The 25,541-nt window shown below is 30.5% G+C and overlaps 1 protein-coding gene across 3 annotated transcripts in view; it reads right to left on the reverse strand.

The window, feature by feature from the left end:
• The window catches only part of Tecrl (trans-2,3-enoyl-CoA reductase like), a 105,184-nt gene that overhangs the window by 21,388 nt on the left and 58,255 nt on the right, over window positions 1-25,541 (reverse strand). For all 3 annotated transcript variants that reach the window (XM_058574033.1, XM_058574032.1, XM_046428660.2), the window contains 7 exons: window positions 16,368-16,483; window positions 12,601-12,706; window positions 11,254-11,326; window positions 9,615-9,658; window positions 5,799-5,856; window positions 807-892; window positions 249-294 (listed from right to left, as the gene is read on the reverse strand). In XM_058574033.1, the coding sequence (XP_058430016.1) occupies window positions 249-294; window positions 807-892; window positions 5,799-5,856; window positions 9,615-9,658; window positions 11,254-11,326; window positions 12,601-12,706; window positions 16,368-16,483 (529 nt within the window). The remainder of the gene's footprint in view (window positions 1-248; window positions 295-806; window positions 893-5,798; window positions 5,857-9,614; window positions 9,659-11,253; window positions 11,327-12,600; window positions 12,707-16,367; window positions 16,484-25,541) is intronic.

The raw sequence follows: 25,541 nt of genomic DNA on the forward strand, positions 1-25,541 counted from the left end.
TTTATATACTTGAATTACATTTCCTAGCTTGGTTACAGCAGTAATCATATAGAGATAAATGATGTTTCAGTATTTTTAATACTGCTAAAAAATAAAAATAAAGTATTAAAATCCATTTGCAAACACACCAAATTAGTACAACAGTATCTTAATCTCAGAAACCACTCTTTTTTAAATATTCATGCACTTTGAGTAATTGTCAATAAACCTGTCAATTCACTTTGAGTAATTGTCAATAAAAGTCTTACCTGGCAATGTTTGTGTCATGACTGTGAAACTAATCCATGACCCAATCTGTTAAATTAAAACATAAATTAACACATGCATACAGTTAATATAATAATTTGTTCACTTGTGCACTTAAACAGGTAATTTAAAATATTAAATTATTAGAAAAATAGACATAAACTAAATTTCCAAAACTAATATTTCAATTTTTACATATGAAAGTCCAAAATTCCAAAAATTGTACCCTATCCATAATAAAATAGAGAATATTGTCTTAAAAACTTGGATAAATATTAAAATTCTCAAAATCTCTAAAGACATTTTATATAAAGTGTTCAAACTACTTAAATGCAGATACATTTATGCACAGATAGTGAAAATAGTGGTTGAAATATACTTTTTAAATCTATAACTTGAATTGAAATCTATATCTCTGAACCCATATCTAGAGACAAAACAAATATACATTTCATAATAGATCATTATATATGATAATGTATTATATATATATATATATGAACACATAATTTGCACATTATCATATAAAGTTATATAATTTACATTTATGAACAACATACCTCATAGGTATAGTTAGGACAAGAAACCAGCAAAAACATCCATGTGAAGGGGTTATAATTTGGACGTGGAAAACAGGCATTATTTCCTTTTAGAAAGTAGAGTAAAATGTCAATGATGTCACATATTGTAAATTTGATTATATTCTTGTATAATACTAAATTCCTGAGAATAACTACATACCACATGAAATTACATTGTATATTTACAACAACCTATTTTATAAATTGCTCAGAAGAGACCCAATTTCAAATGTTATGAACTTTTCTGACTCAGATAAAATAGCTATCATTTTTGACCATATCTATAACTATATTGCTGTAACATTGCACAATACATAGGATAATAAAGTCCTCAATATTTTAAATAAAAAATATTTAAATTTATTTTGTATATTATAATAGCTGCAGCAGGGTTACATGCTAAAATTATAAAATGTGCTTTGACAATTGCATGCTTCTTCACATTATCCTTTAGTGTCAAAGTATATGTGTTTGGTTGAGATTATCAAATACCTCAAAACTCCCTTTGTATTAAATTGGCAAAAACCCGAAGGAAAAGTTATAAGAATGCCATTTATATCAAAGGAGTGTGAAAATCTCTCATAAGAAGATTAAGTTGAAAATCAGTATAGTTAATATTCATAAATACCATATAAATTATTTCTTCTCAGAAATTAAGAATCTTATTTACAGCTCTCATTATATTTAGCATATTGTCACTTGATTTTTGTTATTTTTTCCTTCAAATTTTTTCAAGAAACATTTTAGAAATGAAATTTATAATGATATGAAGTTGAACTTTGAGCTATGACATTTGTAAAATTAAATATGAATTATAAATTTACTGTTTTATTCTCCATAACAAGATTTAATCAGATAACAAATCAACTAATCTCTTTTGGTTGTAACTCTAAAGTCATAATGAAATGTCAGTATGTTATTTTCAAAATTGTAACTATGGTTGAAATATCAAAGTAAAAAATATATTAAGCACTGTGCAGATTTCATGCACTGCTCATTTCAAGATAAGGGCAAACACAAATGCCATTTAATACCAGAGATTATCTCATAAGATTTATGTAAACACCTTTGTGTAATGTGCCTATAGTAATCAAAAGAGAGATAATTGAGGAACTTACCCTGGTTATAGTCATTGAATTTCAGTGGTACCATATGCACAAAAGATAATTTGGATAAAGGCCTCTAACTTATGGGTTTTCAGCCCCTGGAAGTGGGGGCATGACCAAGAGAACACAAGTTCACATTTCTTCTAAATGTAAATTGTAGATTAATGGATATGTTTTATGACACAGAAAAAAAAAATATATATATATATATATACAGAAAATGTTGTTTCTAGTGTATATAGTTGGTATTAATTGTAATAGTATGTAAGTTTAAAGATCACTAGTTTTATACACACATTCTCCATGAAGTTTCTAACCTACACTTGTTATAATAGAGTTTCTATAAAATGAAAATCATAAGATTCCTTTTCTTTTTTCTAAGTTGCCCTGATAACCTTTAACTTGTGATCCTGCTGCCTCAACCTCAAAGTAGGATTACTAGGTGCACTAACATGCCTGGTGAAAGTCAGAAGGCTCTTCACATTAAATTTCTCCACAACCCAGATTTTTCTTCCAGAGGAAAGAGTTTATTCTATTGATCCAGGAAGTGCTCCAGGAAGAACACCTTCATGTCTTAGCATTTCTTGGATTTTTTGGCTGAAGAAAGCAATCTAAGTCAAGGTCATCCTCTCTTCTTGGTTTAGTCTTCATCAAATATTTGATCAATACAGTAAAAGATGACTCAATTTAGAACAATGTTATTTATTCATTCTTGCATTAGAATGCCCCAAATGCTCATTGTAGATACTTCCTGAGAATGCATCCTTATCAATTTTTTACATAAACATGATTTCTATGTTGTTGTTTACGAAATCACCTACACAATTCTGAACACTAACCTTCACCTTTGCATTGGCATCTCTTGGTTGTCACCAAGAGTAGCTCTAAAAGCAGATGCTAGAATGGACATTTAGATTAGAATAACCTAATAAAGAGCCTGCAATGAGTACTTCACTGCTCAACAATGCAAAACAGCTTCTGAAATAAGATAGCAGTGCAGGTGTGAAACCTTTTATTAATAGAATATTGATATGTTATATTGATGGAGAGGAATGTTTTATCCAGTATAATTCAAAGAGTGGAATGAAGTGGTAGTTTCTGGCAACATACTTGACAAAACAATTGCTAAAACTTAAACTTATAATTGGCAATTAAAAGTGAAATTTGAATATTAGAATTCTTCCTTGGTAACATGTGAAGACATCTTATCTTTTCCAATGAGAGGCCACAGAAAGCTGAATACCAGACCCAGACTCAGTACTTAATTATAAAAGTGATCAAGCTCCAAGAATTAGACAATTACATTTGAAGGTTATCCAAAAACCTTACAAGATCTAGATTTTCATGAACTTCATGAGTCTACAGAAATGACTCACTTGTCCCAATTACACCCTAATTAACACCCCTTTACTGAAAGTCAATAAAGAAGAAAATATGCTATAAAAAATCTTCTTTAGGTTCCTCCCCATATCTCCTCCTAACCTTTGTAGTAACCATCATTGAATTATTGTATTAGCTACCTAAGGTTTTCCTGGATTGGCTAAGGGAAAAAGAGATTATGTTCCAAAGGAACTGCAGGACCTAGCCAGTGTGAACCAACACACCATAGAAGAATACATGTGTGACTGGATTTTGAGGGTACGTGATAAAGGAAAAAAATATATAAAATTGAATAAAGGCAGGTTAATAATTTCTAAGCACTCTACTTAGTATTTAGGATAGTATATAGTAGTGTTATGACTAGTATTTAGGATAGTATATAGTAGTGCTAAGATTAAACAAACACAGTATTAAAATGCACATAGAAGAATGAACAAAGTAACCACCCACCTTAGTGAAGAAGAAAACACATTCAGCACAAACACACACACACACACACACACACACACACACACCACTAGCATTTGTGAACATCAGGGAACATAATCACCAAAAAAACAAAAACAAAAACAAAAAAACAACAAAAGAAACCTCCAAAACTTAAGTAGATATTGAAAAAACAGGAAGGTAAAAAATAAATTAATCGAACTTAAGAAAAAAACTGTAAAAAAAGAAAATCAACCTCAATAATATGGAACATTTTTCAATTTGCCTACAGGTGATTATCTACTAAATGTAGATAAAAAAAGTTAATCCCACAACAACAAAAGATTAAAATAGAAAGTGATGAAGATGCTGGAGGCATATGATGTATAACTTCCCTTACATTTCACACTATAACAAAACTAACTTTAAAACCATACTTCAACACAATTTTCTATAACTAAAATAAAATATGAATCAGCCAAGTAGAAGATTACCTTAAGCCCTGGGAAAACTGATCTGGAATTACCAACTCTGTCACATAACCTTAAAAATTAATAGACTGTTCTGATAAAAAAAAAAGTCACCGAAGCCTTAAGTCAAAAAAAGACCAACTCAATCAAGAAAAGAAAATTAGGATGGGATATGATTTCTCAAAAGAAACATGCAAAGCTAGATAAATTGTGGAGTAAATATTATAATACAATGGCTCTCTTGCATGAATAATTTTAACATTGCAGGCTGTCTTAAAATTTTCATTTTGAAGTAATCACATCATACTCCAAATAAATTAAGAAGCTTGACAAATTGTTAGTAAGCCAAAATTATGACTAAAATTTGTGATATAAATAACATTAACAAGTTTAGCATTTTTATTAAATTGTATTGTGTTTTTCTCTACACCAAAAAATATTAGACTCTCAGAAAATTTTTATTGGAGATTCACATGCCTTTAAAGAGAGTCAGTATATACTATCATTTTAAAACAGATAAAAATAACATTTAACCTCTTTATGAAAGGTAAGCTATACTTCAATACAAATGAAGACAATAAACCATATGAGCATTTGCACTATGTGAAATTTTCTCACCACGATAAATCATGGCATAGCATTTTTAGATATCCACACACATTATTGATGATCAACAAATTCAAAAAGTTGAGTAGTAATCATAATTTTATGTAATGTAATAAAATATATTCTTACAGCACAGCTTTTTCAAACATTCTATGATAATAAATTTACTTTGTAATGTTGTATATTTTATTGCATTCAGCAATTATTTGAGAAAGCATTTAACATACTTCATCAGCCTATCAAGAAAGTGTGAAAAAATTCAGGTATATCTTAAAACATGCTTGAAAACATAATTCTGCCTTTATATTTTTAGCTGGATCAATAAACTGAAGTCCAAATGTTGACAATTTCTAATTGAAATTTACAATAAATGTATGTACTATATAGAAATTGTTGTATATTATTAAATCTAAATGAGAGGACTGATTTAACAAAGCCATCTTTAAATAAGCACACACTATAAACTTTTTAAATATGTGTAGCTATTAAATTTAAAATATTCTCCCAGGTACTGCCTATTTTACTGTGATTGAGTTTTGGCTTTTTTTTTTAAAGTTCAATCTCATTAGGAAAAAAAATTAAAAAAGTCATTTGAACTATCAAGGATTATATAAATATTGGCAAATCAGATCAAGATTGTGTGTTCGGGAATTTGAATATTCATCAACTGATTTTGTACTAATTTACTTCTTAATCAAGAGAATTTTTATCACATATTTAGTGTGATTGTTTGGTTTGTGTCAATGAAGGATGTAGCTGAAAATCTGCACGCTGCATTTTAAGGGAATTATCATTAGGATGAATGTCATTTAGTTTGGAAAACATATATAAAACAAACAAACAAACAAAATATGTGGTACATTATTCTTAAGTTATTCCCAACTGTTAATATTCTCCTTAAAAAAAAAACTTGAAATAAAGCTTTTTAAAATAATTATCAACAAAATTCACTCTAGGGAAGATAAAACACAAAAGAAACGAACCTGTATGATTGGGGTGAGCCAACATTACATTGATGAAGTGATTCCCAGCTTCACAAACCTACAACATATAAATTATTCAGTGTGATAAAGAGATCAACCAATGCCTATTTTTTATTCTAGACAAAATAAAATCCATGTAATATATTAATTCCAAAGATGCAAGACAAACATTTTTACTTGTAATAAGAAAATTTTAAAACAATGTAAGCAACTATTTGACTATATTGAATATAAAACAACTAGACACAATGAGAAATTCCGAAAATATACTTTATCTTTTTTGATAACCAGGTTCAAATCACCTTATTAATCAATGAGTGTGTATTATTTGCTTAAAGCTTGTTACTCTACATAGATTTTCTTACCATGAACACATAGCACACATTGCTGAAGACAGACTTCTTACAGTATTCTCAGTTCATTAATGCAGTAACAATATTCTCAGAGTCAGTGAGGAAGTGTGAATCCCAGTGGTTTCAGCTCTTAAAATGACTATTGTAAGTAGTACTGCCCCACAAGGACTCTTGCTACTCGTATGTCATTGGTCCTCTTGATCTTGGCTCTTCCACTAATGTTCTGCTATAGGTCACTATAATCCTCTGAGAAGATCAAAGACTTACCACAGTCTCCTGGGACTAATAATATTGAAAATTTGCAATATCTATCTTTTGAAGGTGAGATACTTCCTTTGTTTGCCATATTTACCTTATCTGGTACGATAAGGTATGAGTTCAACAAAGAAATACGTTCTTATTGATAATAGATTATTATTCAAAACCATTATTATTTAAAGCCACTATCGTTTTAAAAGTAACAAATCCCCAAATCCAAGCATCCTTTAAAGTTAGTTCCTTTAATACTTATTAGTCTCTTAAAACATATCTGATTTCTTATTTTCTTTTCAAACATTTTTGTATGCATTTCTTCACATATAATAATATTTTAACAGACTGCAATGTCTAGGTAATTCACACAAAACAGATGGCATAGATTTCAACATATTTTAAATTTTAGAAAAGAAGTAGATTGAAAGAGAAAACCCAAATCCATTTCTCCTTTGTAAAACTGTTATTCGAAATAATCAACTTAGATAGAACTGTTCTTACAGGAGATAACATTAAAAACAGATCGAATACACTAAAACAATATTTGAAGATACCCAAAACAATATAATTATTAATTTCACACAAAGATAATTCCACAAAATAAGAGAGGCTCTGATTTTTAAGTCATCATTAGGAATAAAAAGCTGAATTTTGAGTTTTCACTTAATAAATTTTGCTTCATTTTGGTTTGTTTGTTTGCTTGTGTTTTATTTATTTTGTTTTGTTTTTACCTGTGACTGTGGGTAAATATAGGATTTTAGCTACATGAGTCTATATTTTCACACCACATCTTTCATTTAGTAGTTGTGAGAGACTTAGTAAGTGAATTAGAAATTTTAAATTTTTTCTCGTCTCTTAAATGCAAATATTAATTCTTTTTTCTTTCTTTTTTCACAGTGCTGGGATTTGAATCCTGCACCTCACACATGCTAGGCAATTACTCAACACTAATCTCTATCCCCAGCCAGCTGCAAATATCAATTCTTAAATCTAGGGACTTTATGATGATTAATTCAAGTACCTGACATATATTATTTGTTCAATAAAGTTTGTGATAATTTTAGTTACCTATGTAATCACTAGTAAATTATTATCCTATATTGATCTTCTCTAAATTTGTCTCATTTTCAACTTCACAAAACAATTAATTGTAAATTAATGATTTGTTATATGAATGTTACATGTATACCTTTTTTATATGGGCACATGTCAATATAGATATCATGTCATACTTATTTTTCATCACTTACAATGCAAAATGAGATTATGATAAAATATTTATTAAGAAACAAAATATCTTTGAAAATTATTTTTTTTCATCTGATGAATATGTTTGCTTTGAGATTATCAATATTTTGGCCATTTTAACCCTCAACCCATTTTCTTCTTCCTGTTCATCACAACAAAAGTAAACATTGAAATCATCAATATTCTACTCAAAGTCCAGGCCATAAAATTTCATATACAAAGCCAGAGTATTCATGTATTGATACATAATTTATCATTGGGTGCCCTTCCCCAAACATACCAGTTACATACTAAAATTAGAAACACAATATAAAGTGAGTGAAATGTGGTAAATCAATAAGCTATATTTTTCATCTTTCAATGTCATGATGAAACACTTCTTTATATATTTTCTAAGGTTGGAAAAATAAAACAACTATATCTAAACCCTAGAAATGATTAATTTATTGTCAACTTAGAAATTTCATAATGGATTTTTTTTTCTTTTTCAATATATTTGTATTAGTTCTTTTTAGATATACATGACAGTAGGGTACATTTTGACATATTATACATACATGAAGTATAACTTATTCTACTTAGGACCCCATTCTTGTGGTTGTACATGACATGGAGTTTCACTGGTCATATTCATATATGAATATAGAAAGTTATGTCCAACTCATTTTACAGTCTTTCATATTCCCATCCCCCCTTCCCTTCATTCCCCTTTGTCAAATTTATTGAACTTCTACTCTTCCCCTCCGCACTTCCCTTGTTGTGTGTTAGCTACAAAAATGAATGACTTCCTAATGGATTTTAAGTAATTAGGACTAGCAGTAATTTTAATCTTAAGATCCAGCTTTAAAACTCTGGGAAATGTAATAGAAGTCAGAATAATAAGCGGTCTGCATAAATGTTGTTGGTATAATTTCTTCTTAGGTTAGGGCTGAGTAGAATTAGAAAATTCTGTTGTGCTCTAAAACTCAGTATATGATTCCATTATTTACTGGTTAATTTCAGAAGAACTTTAATATGAAACACTGGTATGCTACTCAGTATGATTTACACATTTTAGGTATATTCATTCTTAAACTGGAAGTCTTCATTTACCATATTATATGTTAACAAAATGACTTAATAACTAAAATTTCAGGCATTTACTATCATTGCTCTTGATTTACATTATTTAAAGCTTAAACTGTGTTAGATAATAAAATTTTCTTAGATAATAAAACAAAACATATAGTCCCATGTAACAGATAACAAACGTCATAGATAACGAACATACAGAAACATAAAGCAACATTGTTCAAATTTACTAAAAAAATAATATTTAAATAAATATGCAAGTAACAGCACCATTTCCTGCTTTATAGTAATTTAACAAATGAAGTAATATTATGTTTGACTTACTAATATTCAAATTGATATAAATTTTTACATAATTCAATCAATATACATGTTTGGTTCCATAGAAAGGTCTGAAGAACAGGACTGAAAGAATTTGGGAAGATGCAGGCCCTGAGTTCATTCCCCAAAACCACATAAAATAATTTTTAAAAAAAGAAAGATAAAAAATTGAGGACAGACTTTTTCTTCATACTGAACTAGCTACATTGACAATTTGGCCAAAGTTGTTTTGGGGATGTTTATTTGGTGTACTTGTAAAAGTTTTTGCTCTTAAAATTTTATAAATTGGTGACTTTATAATAGGAAGAATCACTGACTATATTTTTTAAATGGTTACAATAATTTTATTCTTTATAAGTGACTACAACATTTTGATTAAAAGATTTAGAGAGCTAATGATTTGATTATAGGAATTTATTTAATTTATTTCATTTTATAACATTATTTATAATATATTGATACAAAAATAGATTTTATTTTCTGTATGACAAATCTTCCAAAGCAAAGTATTTTATGTTCTTAATAATACCAAAATTAGAGCATGAGTAGCAAGTAAATATTTGATACATACCAGAAAATTGATAGCAGATACTGTGACTTGCCTATTTCCAAATGCTAGAAAGTAGGAAAAGAATTTGTTATGCAAACACTCTGTATTGTCACACTACAGGTGTAATTCACAAAATGTTTAATGGCTTCATGGTCATGACTATTCCCTAACCAGCAGTATGGTGAGCTATATTATCTACATTTTAGGGTGATACTAAAGTGTAATTGTTTTGTTGAAAATAAAATACCTCTTTTTTAGTGCTATAAGGACATTTAAAAAAATCTCTAAAATTAATTGGTGTCATTTAGCTCTTTAAAATATATTTTATCTCTCTCATTTATCATCTCTCATTTTAAAAGCAAAACTATAATGGCCTAACAACACATAATAATACCACATAATGCTTTTATTTAATGTCTAACAATAAACATAAAATGTTAATAATAATCAGTATTTTGCATCATTGTTTTTAAATACTCATTATTTTAATCAGTCAAATGTATAGGAGTGTTTTATAACAGGCACTATGTTAGCTGGTTTATATAAATATATACATATTTATATATAAAATGTACATATATATATATATATATATATATATATATATATATATATATATATTGTTTTTTGGTACAAGGGATTAAACCCAGAGATGATTAACTACTGAGCCAATTCCCAGCCATTCTCATATTTTATTTTGAAATAAGACCTTAAGACCTTACTAAGTTACTGAGGATCTAAGGATCTGAGGTTAGTCTGGAACCTGAGACCCTCCTGCCACAGCCTCCCAAATCACTGGGATTATAGACCTGCACCACCATGTCCAGCTGTATTATGTTTTTATTATAAAACTTATACCTATTGTTTACCTTAATATCATATATGTTTCTTCTTATAATGAAACATTCTTCTTTATCTAAATTGTAATAGTTGTATTATACTAATTTCTATTTACCATTATTCTTGTATCAAGTTGATACAACTTGACATAACTTCATTCACTCAGCAATTTCCATTAGGAATTCATATAACAGACACTGCACTTACTGTATGCTTGTGATAAATTATAGGAAAAGCCAAACCAAATCTTACCTTAATAGAACTTAGTCTGATCAGGAAACAAATACTAATCACATGCTCACATGCCAATGAATGAAAATTTGTAAACTTGATAAATGGTATCAAAAAGAGCTTCTACATATATGATTATAACAGATGTGCAGTTACCAATTAATGCCAGATATGACCGGTCACTTATGTATATCTAGGAATAGACTAAAGTTATGTATATTTAAGCATTAGTTGCAAAATTTGCATTTTGTACAATTGCAATAACACGCTGTGGTAACTGAAATTTAAACTATGATATATGGCATTGGAATAGATACATATTTCAAACCTATAAGGTGCAGACTGTCTATACAAGGTACTTACTTTCCACTTGAAATCTGTATTGTAATGTAACAGATGCTTCACTGAATTTGAGTCCTACTTAAATTTACACTTACATAATAATGTTCAACTACAAAAGAAATAGCAAATTTACAGTTTAACAAATATTTTCAATATTTTTTGTATAAAAAATTGTATAAATTGTCTAAGCTAGAATTTTGAGGTTAGCAATTTAGTGTATTGTTAGATGAGAAGAAATTCTACATACATGGTGGTGTATACTGTGGATGATTAATGTAGTAGGCAATCCAAGAAGTGAATCCCCAGTAAAAGGCACAACCCTACAAATAGACAAAGTAAAACAGATGTTATGGAAACTATACTTGTCAAATCCTCTAAAGCTAGCTCATATATTCATTTCATACACTGAGAATTTATTTTTGTATAAAAAATTGTATAAATTTTCTAAGCTAGAAAAATAAATTTCTTCAATTGCTAAGGCAGCATTATAAAACTCGGTATCACTGAGGATGTATATTCCATTGTACCATTATTATTAACATTAATGAATATTTACAATATAGGTAAAAAGTAATTTTTATGTTTTAGAAAGATTTCTCAAGAATGGTATTGTATATTAAAAATATGAATGAAATAAAAACTAATTGCTGCATAAAAAGTTCTAACAATAAATGGAAAAAGAATGAATTATTTAATCATTAGCAAATATATATCTTGATTGATTAGAACCTCTGTAATATAGGCCAGATTTATGAGTACTGAATTAAAACATACAGATTGTCCACCAATAGAATAAATTTGATTGCCTTTTGTCAAAAATAAATAAATAAATAAATAAATAATTTCTTCTCTTCATGATGTATCTTTTCTTAGCGCTCTAGGGTTTACTACTGTGTTACAACAACAGCAGCAACAACAAAATTAGATGGCTGTTTTGGAGACGTTTTAGAAAGCTGATATTTGCCAAAAATCAGGGCATTTGTGTGTGTGTATGTGAGAACATCTTTTAAATAAATTTCAAAGTGAAAATCAAATTAAATTTGAATTCGAAATGACAAATCAATGTGACCAATAGTGTCCATTATAAGTTTTTAACTCAATCTTTTAAAAAATTTCCCATGTTTGATAGCTTTTTGGTAGTCGATAACGGTTACATTCACCTTTTCTGGGAAAAGCAAAAATCTTAGCATTACACTATCACTTTCATAAATAAGATAAAGTTATTGTCATATTAATCACACACCAGTGTGTATTTTAGGAGAATTCATATGTAATATTTATCCTTTTCAGGAGGCACTTAAAGAATCCAAATTCAGTGCTCACTCTTCCCAAAATGAAAAATGTTCCTTGGAGTATCTAGTTGGTCTTGTAAGATAAGGTCCTGGCAAATCTCTCTGAACTTTATTGGCTGAGGGTAGCTCAAATAGAATTGCTCAAGGAAAGACATTTCAGAACCATACGTTTTAATAAATGTTGACACAATCAGAAAAATCTAGTTTTGAGGAAAAGATGATTCATACCTTAAAGCTTTGCTAATGATCAATATACTCATTTTCTCAATAATAATTAAAATACAAATAACATTAATTCCCACCTGTATCAAATTTTTCAAAGGTGTGTGTCCTGCAGAAACTTTGTGAACAAATAAAGTTTCCAAAAGATATCGGATATAATGAATGCAATGGAAGAGGCAAGCTAAACTGGAAAAAGAAAAACACACATAAACATAAACATTAAATTCTCTTCCAAAATTCTTTCTTGTTTTGAGTTAATTATTTTACATGTTTGTTAGTTTATTACACTATCCACATATTAGAAAATATTAATTCTGGTAACCAAACACAAATGTTTACTTTTATATTTTATTCTAGAATTCTTCTAAAGTTAATGAAATAACAGTTGTAAGATTCTATACTTCTGATAATACATATCGTTTACAATATAAATCCTAAACTGTTATGCTCACACTTGCCCCACAAATAATCTAAATATCATAATTGCAAATGCCTTCATACCAAAATGCCTCGAGATTGAAGCAATTTATAAATTTTTAAAAAGTAGATTTTTAAGATTTATAAATAATGTGCTTCAAATAGATGCATTTGACACTTAATAATATACAGAATAATTTTAATGGTCTGATTCTCCTTTAGAATTGAGAAAGTTACATTTTCATTTTCTATAGAGTCATAATGCATCATTTGTTTTTCTTTGCTTCTTACCCATATAGGATGTTGTAATATTTGGTCTTTTCATATATTTGTTTTTGTTGTATTCTAAGTTTCTGCCTCTTGTCATTTTAACATAGCTATTATTTTAAAAGTAAATATTAAATGTGACTTACAGAAGTATATCGTTTTTAGAAATACTAAGAAGAATTCCATTAAAATTAGTACATATTTTGTTTGAAGAAAAAAAGGTCAAGTCTCAAAGCTTTGCTATTAAGAAAATCAGTATGGATCAAAGATGATGTAACTTTACCAATAAAGTTTGAACATAAAAATTAGCATGCCATTTACTCTTTGCAAAGTAAGATATTGAGATGATTTATCAAGTGGAAAATTTATTTGAACAAAAAATTAATTAATGAGTGTGATTCACTAATTGAGGTGTAACTCAGTGATAGAGCACTTATGTAGCTTGTGGGAAGTCCTGGGTTCAATTCCCAGCACTACAAACAACAACAACAAAAATGATTTCTGCTTTATCTGGTAGTGAGTTTAAGGAAAACAAACAAACAAACAAAAATAGACAATAGTGTCAGAAGTGGCAAATAAATTATTACTTTGAACTTCATAGCCTTGGACATCTTGACTGCTGCATCTGGGAATCTTTCCATGACAAGGTATAGAAAGACAGGCCCATTTACAGGCAGCTGCTGTTAATCCAGTCAATTCCCCTACATGGCAAGGAATTTAGATTGTAGCTTTAAATTTAGATGCCTGCTAGCCTTAGGTAAAAAAGATACCAGTGTGCCTTGAGGCACCAGCTGCCTGGAGGAAGAATTACTGTGCAAGTGATAAGGGTCCTAACAGGGCCAATTTCCCACAGCTTATCACCTCCTATTTATCTTAAAGAGCCCTTCTTCCCAGTAATTACCTTTGGTGGCATTTGAGGGCTTTCTCCCTTTGTTAGGATCAGACCCATCAGGTCTCTTCCACAACTTAAGCCCTTGCTTTAAATATATTTTCTTGCATCTTTCCTATTCTTTCTTTTGTTTTTTAAATAAACAGCACTCACTATTTTTATTTTTATATTTATTTGTTTGTTTATTTATTTATTTATTTATGTGGTGCTGGGGATTGAACCCAGGGCCTTGTGCATGCAAGGCAAGCACTCTACCAACTGAGCTGTGTCCCCAGCCCCTAGTATTATTTCTTACGACTACTTTTTCAGACTTTTATTTCCAGCAGGCCCACACCTCCAAGTGTTACTTCTTCTCTCCCCATGCAGGCTGTGGGTCAATAGTATCTGGGTTAAGTCAACCAGAAGTCTATCATTTATTAATTCATAAAAATATAATATATAATATAACTCTAATGTTAGAGTACATGTTCTATGTGATGTGTATTTTAATAATTAACACAAAAATTATTTAAAAGGTGAAAAACAATGTGGGTATCTGGAGTATAAACCTTCTTAGGCAGCAAAACAGACAGACAAAAAAAGCAAATGTCATGATATAGAAGGTTGATTTGTAAAATTCTAAGGATTGGTAAGGGAAATTATATCTCTCTTCATTTCTGGGTTATGTTTCAGAATATTTATAAAAATGTTTAAGTAATACAACTTCCCACTTTTTAAAAGAAAGCATAAAATTAGCCCGGTGCGGTGGCACATGCTTATACTCCCAGTGGCTTGGGAGGCTAAAGCAGGAGGATCATGAGTTCAAAGCCAGCCTCAGCAATGCTAAGAAATTCAGTGAGACCCTGTCTCTAAAAAAATGCAAAATAGGGTTGGGGATGTAGCTTAGTGGTTTAGTGCCCCTAAAGTTCAATCCCCAGTAACCAAAACAAACAAAGCCTAAAATTTAGATTAAATCTGGCAACATACCAGAACCCTAAATAAGAAATTTTGGTTCAAGACATGATAGCCATGAAATAGGTCCCCAGTTTGTTTTATATTATTATAACACAAGGGCATAGGAAAGAGGAGACCATACGTAGCATACACAGCTAGAGCTTTCCTGTTGAGATATTTGCGCCACTGTGCATAGTTGATAACTAAATAAGTCTAATTTCATTTTGAAATATTTTTATTCTATTTGATTATGTTGGGCTTCCTATCTAGCACCAGTTTTTTTCTTTGTCCATTCCCAAACTTATTGTAAATCTACAGAAATATTATTAAAGTTTTTGTGTTTGCATTTAAGAGTAGTAACCATTGTCAGTTAATTCTTTTGAGAATGCTGCTTAAAAATGTTCTTTATTTATACTGTGCTATGTATCTATTACATGTTACATATTTGCTCTAAAAAAATTAGTGGTAGCCATTACATTTTCTTTCTAATCTCTCAGCCTCAGTCGTTTTCTAAATGAATTAGACATTCTCTTTATTTAAGGAAAAAAAGAAAGAAGTTAATATTCCTAGGCAAGACCATCATCAGTGAGATCCAATGTCTCCTTACTTGGTTCTATCTCTGCTATCCTAGATTTCTTGATTTTGCTACCATGCACTAAAAAATTTTGTCATCCCTAAAAATCTATTACTTTCATTAGTATAACTGTATTATTTAAAATTTCCATTTTTCTCAAAATATAACAATAAATTTTGTGTAAATATGTTTTAACTTTCTTTTTTGGGGGGAGTGAGAGGATACTGGGGATTGAACTCAGGGGCACTGGATCACTGAGCCACATCCCCAGATCTATTTTGTATTTTATTTAGAGACAATGTCTTACTGAGTTGCTTAGCAACTTGCTTTTATTGAGGCGGGCTTTGAAACCTTGATCCTCCTGCCTCAGCCTCCTGAGCCCATGGGATTACAGGCATGTTGCATCTCGCCCAGTGATGTTTTAATTTTTTATGAAATCCATACATATTCAGTACAAATTTTATTTCAAACTTACATTTTTTTTTTGTTGTTGTTGTTCCTAGCAAGGGAGATGTGGTACAAGACTCTGGTGCTCTGGGCAGCAACAGAATGTTATACATCACTGATTGCCACACAATCATAAAAGTGAACAGCTGATAAGTCTACGATTTACTATGTTGTTAAGCTATAATGTTCCATAAATTAGGCATACTACATGAATTTAGAAATGAAATTTTCAATTTATAATGGGATTATACAGCCCTAAACCCTCTGTAATTTGAGAAGTATCTCCTCCCCAAACTGTAAGAGCTATATGAATCACTTACTGTACCACTGGGTGGCGTATACTTCTAGTGCTCTCTTTCCTGTCATATACATATGAGATCCTCAAATAAAACAGGAGGTATATTAGCAGAGGTCCTGTGTATTCAGCCAAAAATACCTGGAAAGAAGAAGGTAATTTATATTTACAATAATTTTATAAGTTTTTCAAGGTTTACTTACCTTCATTAGTATTGATCTACTGCCTGAACTGGTAAAATGGCTAGGTGAATACATGCTATTTTAAAATAATTATATAAGATGCTAGCATAAATAAATCTTCCTTAGAAGAACCATGCAAGAGTTAAGGAGAACTCATTATATGCAAATAGTTAATTTAAAATAAAAACAAACATTGAGACTCAGATGATGGCAGTGTGGATCTAGGCAGCAAATGCTGACTCTTATACAAATCCCAGAAAAAAAGCAGTAAAAGAACAATTGACCAGAAAGGTGGGTGACAGAATGCCCCCCAAACTCAGTATTGGACAACTTGGGAGATGGGGAGACTTGGAATTTGGTTACTGGAGTAGAGAATCAGGACATTTCCTGACCCTAAAACTCTGACCAGGGTACAGTTGGGGGAGGGGTAACAGAGAGAAAGAAGAAGAGGAAAAGCCCATAATCCTGACTTAACAATAGTTGAAAAGAAATGTGAATCAAATTAAAATGGGCCAGAAGCAGCAAGAACAGTGAAGGAGATCACACAGTTTATCCCAAATTGTGGTCAGAAATCTGTTTCAGGCAAGGCAAGCAGTTTGTAGAGTCCACAACTAACCAGCCTCTTTAGAAGAGATTGAACAAACACATCTTCTCCCCATTTACAGATAACAACAAATAAAACCATAGGGAGCACCTCTGAAGTGGATTGTCTCAGTGATCCATCTAGAAGAAACTTGTAGAGATTCATAAACCTTCTCCCCCCTGCCCTCCACAAGGGGAGTGGGATAGAGCTGACATAAGAACAAATAGGTCACTGCCAGGGAGTGCTAACTCCAATCTGAGCTCACCACAGCCTCTGCTTCAGATGAAGACAGGCAAACTGACATCCTACCCTATTCAGAGTAACAGGTAAAAAACAATGATGTGCAGTAATCAGGGTAATACTTCTGTGCAACAGTCTGTCAGCAGGAAGCCTGCTCTCACAGGCCCCTCAGTTGAAGACAACCACCATGTACTTAGATAACATTGCTCTAAAGAAGCCCCAGGAGAGGGGAGCAGGTGCTCAAGAATTCACAATAACCAGACAGCTACTGGAGCTCACACAAAGCCTGGCCCAATAACAGCCTACACTCCAGTTGAGGAAAAGTACTCCAGTCACCCACATTAGTCAGAACAAGAGAGGTTTTTGCCACAGACTGCTCACAGGGAGGCTGCATTCAGGTGCCACACATTTGCAATCACCAAGCTTTATGCTGCCATAAAGAAATTCCAGCTGTGTGGAGCAGGTTGCCAGCATTCCAATCAGCAACAGTGCTCAGCCCTGCACCCTGTGATTCCACACCCAACAAAAACAGAGATGTATCACCCTTCCAAACATGCAGATTTGGATCTCTAGTCTAACTAACAAGCACCATCTGGCAAGAAAACCATAACAACCATGGAAATAGTTCCTGTGCCCCAGAATCTCTAGAAGAATCCACAGCTGTGAGTTCCTGAATTTCCAGACATAAACTAAAAGTTCTTCAGAATTAAATATATATATATATATATATATATACACACACACACATATATACTGTTAAGATAAAGAACCTAACATATCTATAGCATATTTCATGTATGAACAATAAAATTTATTTATTTTCTTCTCAGTTGGACATGGAACCTGGAAACTTTTTTTATAATAGGCTGTATTTTAGGACATAAAGCAAATCTTAGCAAAGAAAGAGAGGAGGTGGGGAGGGAGGGAGAGAGATTAAATTCTATCAGATCATATTGGAATAAAATTAGAAATCAACAAAATAAAGAACAGAAACTATTTGTAACTTCTGGAGATTAACTAATAGAATTTTAAGTAAGGAATAGGTTATGGAAGAAATCAGGCGAGAAATCAAACAATTTTAAAAACAAATGAGAATGGAATTAAAACAACTAAAACTCTCTTGGATATTATGAAAGCAATTTTAACAGGAAAATTTATAGCATTGTACATTAAAAAACAAAACAAGAAATATCCCAAATAAATAATAAAATGTTATAGAAAAGTAAAAAAAAAAATTCAAAATAAGTAGAAGATAGGAAATAAAATCAGAGCCAAAATTAGTAAAATTAAAAATTAAAGGTAATACAAATTATTAATGTGACAAATATTTGACTCTTTGAAATGATAAAGATTGATAAACTCTTAGCCAAATGAGTCAAAAGAGAGCAAAGACTCAAATGAGCAAAATTAGAGATGAAAGAGGAGATATGACCACATATACTTCTGAAATCCAGATAATCATTAGAATCTATTTTGAAAATTGATACTCCAATAAATTAGAAACTCTAGAAGTTATTAACTTTCTAGATACAAATGACCTATCCAAATTAAACCAAAAGGATATAGATAGCCTAAACAGACCAATATCAAGCAATGAGAGTGAAACCGAAATTAAAAGCTTTCCAACAAAGAAAATCTCAGGACCAGATGGATTCTTTGAAAAGTTCTAACAGATCTTTAAAGATAACTAATATCAATCTTTCTTAAATTATTCCAAAGAGAGGGAAAGACGGAATAAAAAACTCACAAATTCATCCTAAGACGCTAGTATCATCTGGATACAAAAACCAAATACACAGTCAAGGAGAGAAAGCTACAGAACAATATTCCTGATGAACATAGATGTAAAAATCTTTAATAAAATATTAGCAAATCACATTCAATAAAACATTAAGAAGATAGTGCACCATGATCAAGTGGGTTTCATCCCATATAAATATGGTTCTACATATGCAAATCAATACATGTAATTCATTTTAAAAAATTAAGGAAGAGAATCACATGATTATCTCCATAGTTGCAGAAAAAGCCTTTGACAAAATCCAGCACAGTTTCATGTTTAAAATGCTGGAAAATTCAGGAATAGAAGGAACTTACATCAACATTATAAAGTCTAAAACCAACATAATACTAATAGAAAAAACTCAAAGCATTTCCTCTAAAATCAGGAATGGGAAAAAATGTCCACTCTTACCAATTTTATTAATATAGCTCTTGAAAGTCTAACCAGTGAAATCTTGCAAGAGAAGGAAATTAAAGGTATACAAATAGAAAAAGAACTGTTAAATTATTTTTGCTGATGACTTGATCCTATATCTGAAGACCCAAAAAAACTACACTAAAAGATTTCTAGGGATGATAAGCAGGTTCAGCAAAGTAGCAGGGCACAAAAGCAATATAAAAGAAGAAGGAGGAGGAGGAAGAGGAGGAGGAGCAGGAGAGAAACTATCATTATCCTGGAGTATAATAATTAATCTGCTGAGAAAAAATTAAGAATATTATCTCATTCATAATAACCTCAAAAAAATGAAAAAGAAGGAGGAGGAGGAGGAGGAGAAAGAGGAGGAGGAGGAGGAGGAATCATCTAACTAAGGAGGTAAAAGCCCTCTTACAATGAAAACTATAAAATACTGAAGAAAGAAATAGAAGAAGACATTAGAAGATGGAAAGACTTCATATGTTCTAGCATAGACAAAGTCAACATCATCAAAATGTTCATATTAACAAAAGTCTCATAAATAATTGAATTCAATCTCCACTGAAATACAACTGATATTATTTACAGAACTGGAAAAAAACAGTGCTAAAATTTATTTGGAACAAATAAATGTTCTAATAATCTAGATGGCTTTCCTAACAAATGATGCTGGAAAACTTAACATCCATATGTAGAATAATGAAATTAGATCTCCATCTTCCTTCCTGCACAAAAGTCAACTCAAAGTAGACTACATGTATAGAACTTAGACATAGAAATGAGATCAGAAACACATAGAACTGCATAGAAAAACATAGAAACTACAGACATAGAAATTAGATCAGAAATACTGAAACCATCAGATGAAAGTATAGGCTCACTATTGGTACAGGCGCCAACTTCCTTAACAAGGCCCTTAAAGGTCAAGACACAAAACTAAGAATCACCAAACTTGATGGCATCAAATTAAAACAAAACAAAAACCTTCTGCATAGCAAGTGAAATAAGGGACTGAAGAAAGAACCTAGAGAATGAGAGAAAATATTTACCAGTAACTTTTCTGATGGGGAATTAATATCCAGATATGTAAAAAACTCAAAAAGCTTAACACCAAAATAAACAAATAACTAACTGGATCAATAAGTGGGCAAAAGAACTAAACAGACTTTACTCAAAGAAGAAGCATAAATGACCAACAAGTATATCAAAAACATTTAATATCCCTAGGAATCAGGGAAATGCAAATCAAAACTACATTGAGATTTCATCTCATGCCATTTAGAATGCCAATCATCAAGAATATGAGTAATAAAAAATATCAGAAAGTAAGTGAAGAAAAAGATATATTTATACACTTTTTTGGAGGGACTGCAAATGAAAATCTCCAATGGAAAATAGTATGGCAATTCCTCAAAAGGCAGGAATGGAATCACCATATGACCCAGCTGTACCACTCCTTGGTATTTATCCAAGAGAACAAAATTCAGAGTATAAAGCAATACAAGCAAATCAGTGTTTATAACAGTGCAATTCACAATAATCATGTTGTAGAACCAGCCAAATTGCTCATCAACAGATGAATGGATTAAGAAAATGCAGTATCTCTACAAAATGGAGTTTACTAAGCCGTAAAGAATTATGGAATTATGACAATTGATGGTAAATGGGTGGAACTAGAGAACATTATGCTAAGTTGAAAAAAAACAGACCCCAAAGCTGAGGGTTCAATGTTTTTTTTTTTTTTTTTTCTCATATGTGGAAGCTAAGGAAAATAATAAGAAAGTCAAATAAAGAAGATAAAAGGAGATCATGGTGTAGAGGAAGGTAGTAGAGAGGGAGGCAGAATGGATGCAGAAAGGAGAATCTGGGGGATGCAACTGACCAAATCATGGTGTGTGTGTGTGTGTGTGTGTGTGTGTGTGTGTGTGTGTGAATTTACCATAGTAAATTTGCCTTAATGTATATCCATAAAGCCCCCAGTTCAAATAAATAAATAAAAGATAGACCAGAAGCATAGAGGAAGGGAACAGGGGGAAGGAAAGAGGAAATACTGGGGGCTGAAAGGGAGCAAATTATATACCATATATGATGAGGTCAAAATGAACTCCACTATTATGTATAACTACAATGCAATAAATAATAAAAATAAAATGGACAACTGTAACAGTATACAGTAGTGAAATTGCATTAATACGGAAATAGAAAATACTGAAACTAATAAACTGATTTTTAAAAATTGGAACAAAGGAGATTTTATTTCACTAAACAACTTTAATGTATTTTTTTCACTTCCTCAACCCAATGTATACTCTCTCTTCCACAAGAACTGTCCCTGTCATTTTCCATGTATTATCTTAACTCAGTTGATTTGACTCTGATTCAGACTGAAATAATTCAGTTCTTTTTTTTTTTTTACCTTAATTCTAATGAGCGTAGTTGTGTGGCAAAAAGGATTGACTTCAAAGTGCTAGGGCTGAGAGTAATTATGTTCTGCAGAATTTTTAACTAACAAAACACTAATAAAATTTGAAAAAAAATCATCAGAAACAAGACAGTGTGACTGAGAAAAGAATAGTTGGTTGACTGGTTTTCTGATAATTTTACAAATCTGATAACTGCTCATTATTTGATTTTGTTTTAATGCTAAAACTAGTTTAAAGTCACTTTGAAATATTCAGAAAGAAAAGGAAATGTAATTACGTTACTTCTGAGTATTCAAGGATAATAGGAACCAAACAGATATTACAATATTAAATTTGACTGCCATTAACTGCTTTGTTTTCACCATTTTCTAAAGGAAAAAAAAACTGAATCTGCAAGCTTTGTTCAAATATGCAACTAAGACATTTGTTAGAATTATGTTCACCACTTTACTGAAATTTGAATTTATTATGTATATGTATGTGTGTGATTTTATATAAATGTATACTTAAATGTAAGTATATTACATAGTTTTTATAATAATAATACATAATAAATATGGCCTTTTTACATGCAGATCTCTGGTTATAATTCTACTTTTAGCAATATATATCTCATAACCCAAGAAAGACTTCTGAAGGTAAACATAATACAATATCTGGTCAATTCATTGTAAAAACAACTTTGTTTGAGAGACTATCTTGATTTATGACTTATGACATGCCAGATTTTTCAAATATAAGGAGAATGTTCACTATTGAATGTCTGTTGATAGGGTCTAGTCAACACAATGTAATAATGAGGAAGGTGAACATTTTTGTACAACAACAAAAAAAGTTTAAAAAATGTATCCCTGCATCAAATAATCCAAAAAAATAACATTTGAGCAAATTCTCTAGACATAGATCAAAAAAGAACAATGATGTGAACAATAGTTAATCTGAATAAAAAGTCACTATTTATTAAGTTAATAAAAGCCTATCATAGATATGAAGTTTCTTTGGACCAGAGGAAATTAAATTATATTCTTATCACTATGTCTCATAAAAAGAAATCTGAAAAGCATGCTAGTGTACATGAATATATTTTAGAAGGCTCAATACTTTATCACATATATTGTTAAGGCTGAAACATGGAAGTTAAAATGGTACATAAATATGAAGTGTACATATTTAAATCACTAGAGGATGATAATAACTAACTTTTGGGTAATGCATTTTTTGAAAAAATTCATTTGAGTCTAAATATAAGAAAAGATGAAAGATGTTTTACTAAGCTGAGAAAGTAATCAAAAAATGTTTCAGTATAAGGACCAGATATTAAAATGTTAATATAATAGCTTATCAAAATAGAATAGCTCTTCCAATAAGAAGTAAAAAATTAAAAATATATAAAAATCAGGCATAAGCAAACAGAAATGCATATGTACACAGGTCAAGTGAATTATAAGAACTTACAAAAAATCTCCAATATAAACCATAATCTGAGATTCTATATCAAAATAAGTAATGACATTTTCTACTTATTTTGAAGGTATAATCTATATTTAAATTTTGACTTATTTCCATTATCAACCTGTACTCATTTATACTTTTTACAATGTTTCTGGATTAAAGTAACATATTGCTTTTAATGAAAAATTCATTACTTCTGCTAGGCAAATGATGTAATTGAGAGTTGTTGGAATTCTGTAAAATCTTCAACTTGTTATGTAATCATCCCTCACTATCTGTGGTGATGGATTCTGGGACCAGTGCAGATACCACAAGCCATGGTTGCCCATGTCTGTAAAATGACATAATATTTGCAAATTACCATTTGCATTTTCTAGTATACTCCAAATTATATCTAGATTATTTAAAATATCTAATAAGATGTAAATAGTATGCAAACAGTTGTATGCTGTATTGTTTAGAAAATATTGAGAAAAAATAAATGTGTTTATGTCCAGTACAGATACAAATATTTTACACATAACAGCATGGTTGTTTCAGTCCATGGATAGAGTGCCCCACAGAAATGGAAAATCAACTGCATATGTGTATTTCTAAAATGCAAAGGGGAAATGGCAACTTTATTTTTTAATAAATAAAAGAAACAACATGAGGCTGCATTGTTGATTGTTTGGAACTTGCATACTTAAACAGTGTTTATTGCATTTGATCCTATCTTGAAACGGAAATCTTTTTAGCACTAACAATGTTAAGGTGATGGAATTACTTTACTGTCATAAAATTACCAAATGGAAATTGGAAACAAAAGAAATTGCCTGTTTCAGGGTTGTAGGAAATTAACAACAAAAATAAAGTGTTTACAATCTTCATATCCTCAAGAAAAGAGAAGTACAAATAAAATTATGAGAACACTTTCCAAAAATAATATCACTTTGTATTAATGAATGTTATTGAAGATAACATAATATTACATGAAAATTGGTTTTAACATATTTTTAGTTTGATTGTTATATGGAGAAGTTTAGTTTAGGTACTAGGTAATTTAAACAAATCATTCTAATGAGCCCAGAGAGAAAAATTTATCAAAATATTTTTAATAGTATTTTTAGGTTCCAGAGAGCTCTTGAGTCTTTGAAGAATTGGGATTTCAAACCTTTGAAAAAGTGCTCTGGAGAAAACCAATTGAACCTGGGATATGAAGCCTGATAAGAGCATGAAAAATGAATAAACAGATCTTTTGACCATGCCCAGGAATGTAAATAATAATATTAATTTTAAAAACCTGTTGCCCATTATCTCTCAGGGATGAAGATACCTAATAAGTACTGTATTCACAGGTACTATAGCTCAGCCTGAAATAATTTCAATCATTGATTAGATCAAGATGACCTGGACCCAACAGTGCAATTAGTCCATCCAGAGTATGATAAATTATCTTTGAAAGAAGATAACATCACCCTCAGACTGAGTTAGCTTTCAAAGTTTTTCACATAATATTTTTGTACTTGTCAAAAGTATGTGGGTATACCATGACTGGGGATATTTTGACCCAAATTAAGGGAAATAGCAGACATTTGAAATAAATGCATTGAAGATTCACATGACAAGAATAACAGAGAGAGAGGGTTAAAAAGCCTATTGTTTATGTGTTCAAACACATGGTTGAGAATTCCAGATACCTGAAAACTTATAAAGACAGTATCCTTAAGTTAATCATTTTCAAACTGAAAACTTTTTGCACAGTGAAAATTCTTGTTAGAAGATAAAAAAGAAAAGTTAAAGATGAAGAGAAATTATTTGCAAATCACACATTAAACAAAGGACTTTTTTTAGAATATATAAAGAACTCTCAAAACTCACTATTATCACAGATAATTAAAAAATTATGTGCATAGAGAAATGTACACAGATGTTCATAGCAGCATAATTTATAGTAGCAGATTACTGAAAATCATGCAACTGGATTTCAGAAGGTGAATATTCAAATAAACTACATTTCCATTGTATAGCCAAATACTATTCATCAATAAAAAAGAAAAAAGTATTGACACATATAATAACTAATATAAAGGAACAGTACTTAGGGAAAAATCAATGTCACTCCCCCAAAAAACTGTTTATT

This window comes from Marmota monax, unplaced genomic scaffold, assembly GCF_021218885.2.
Source record: "Marmota monax isolate L192 unplaced genomic scaffold, Marmota_monax_Labrador192_F-V1.1 WCK01_AAM20220418_F8-fsc00132, whole genome shotgun sequence".
NCBI lineage: Eukaryota > Metazoa > Chordata > Mammalia > Rodentia > Sciuridae > Marmota > Marmota monax.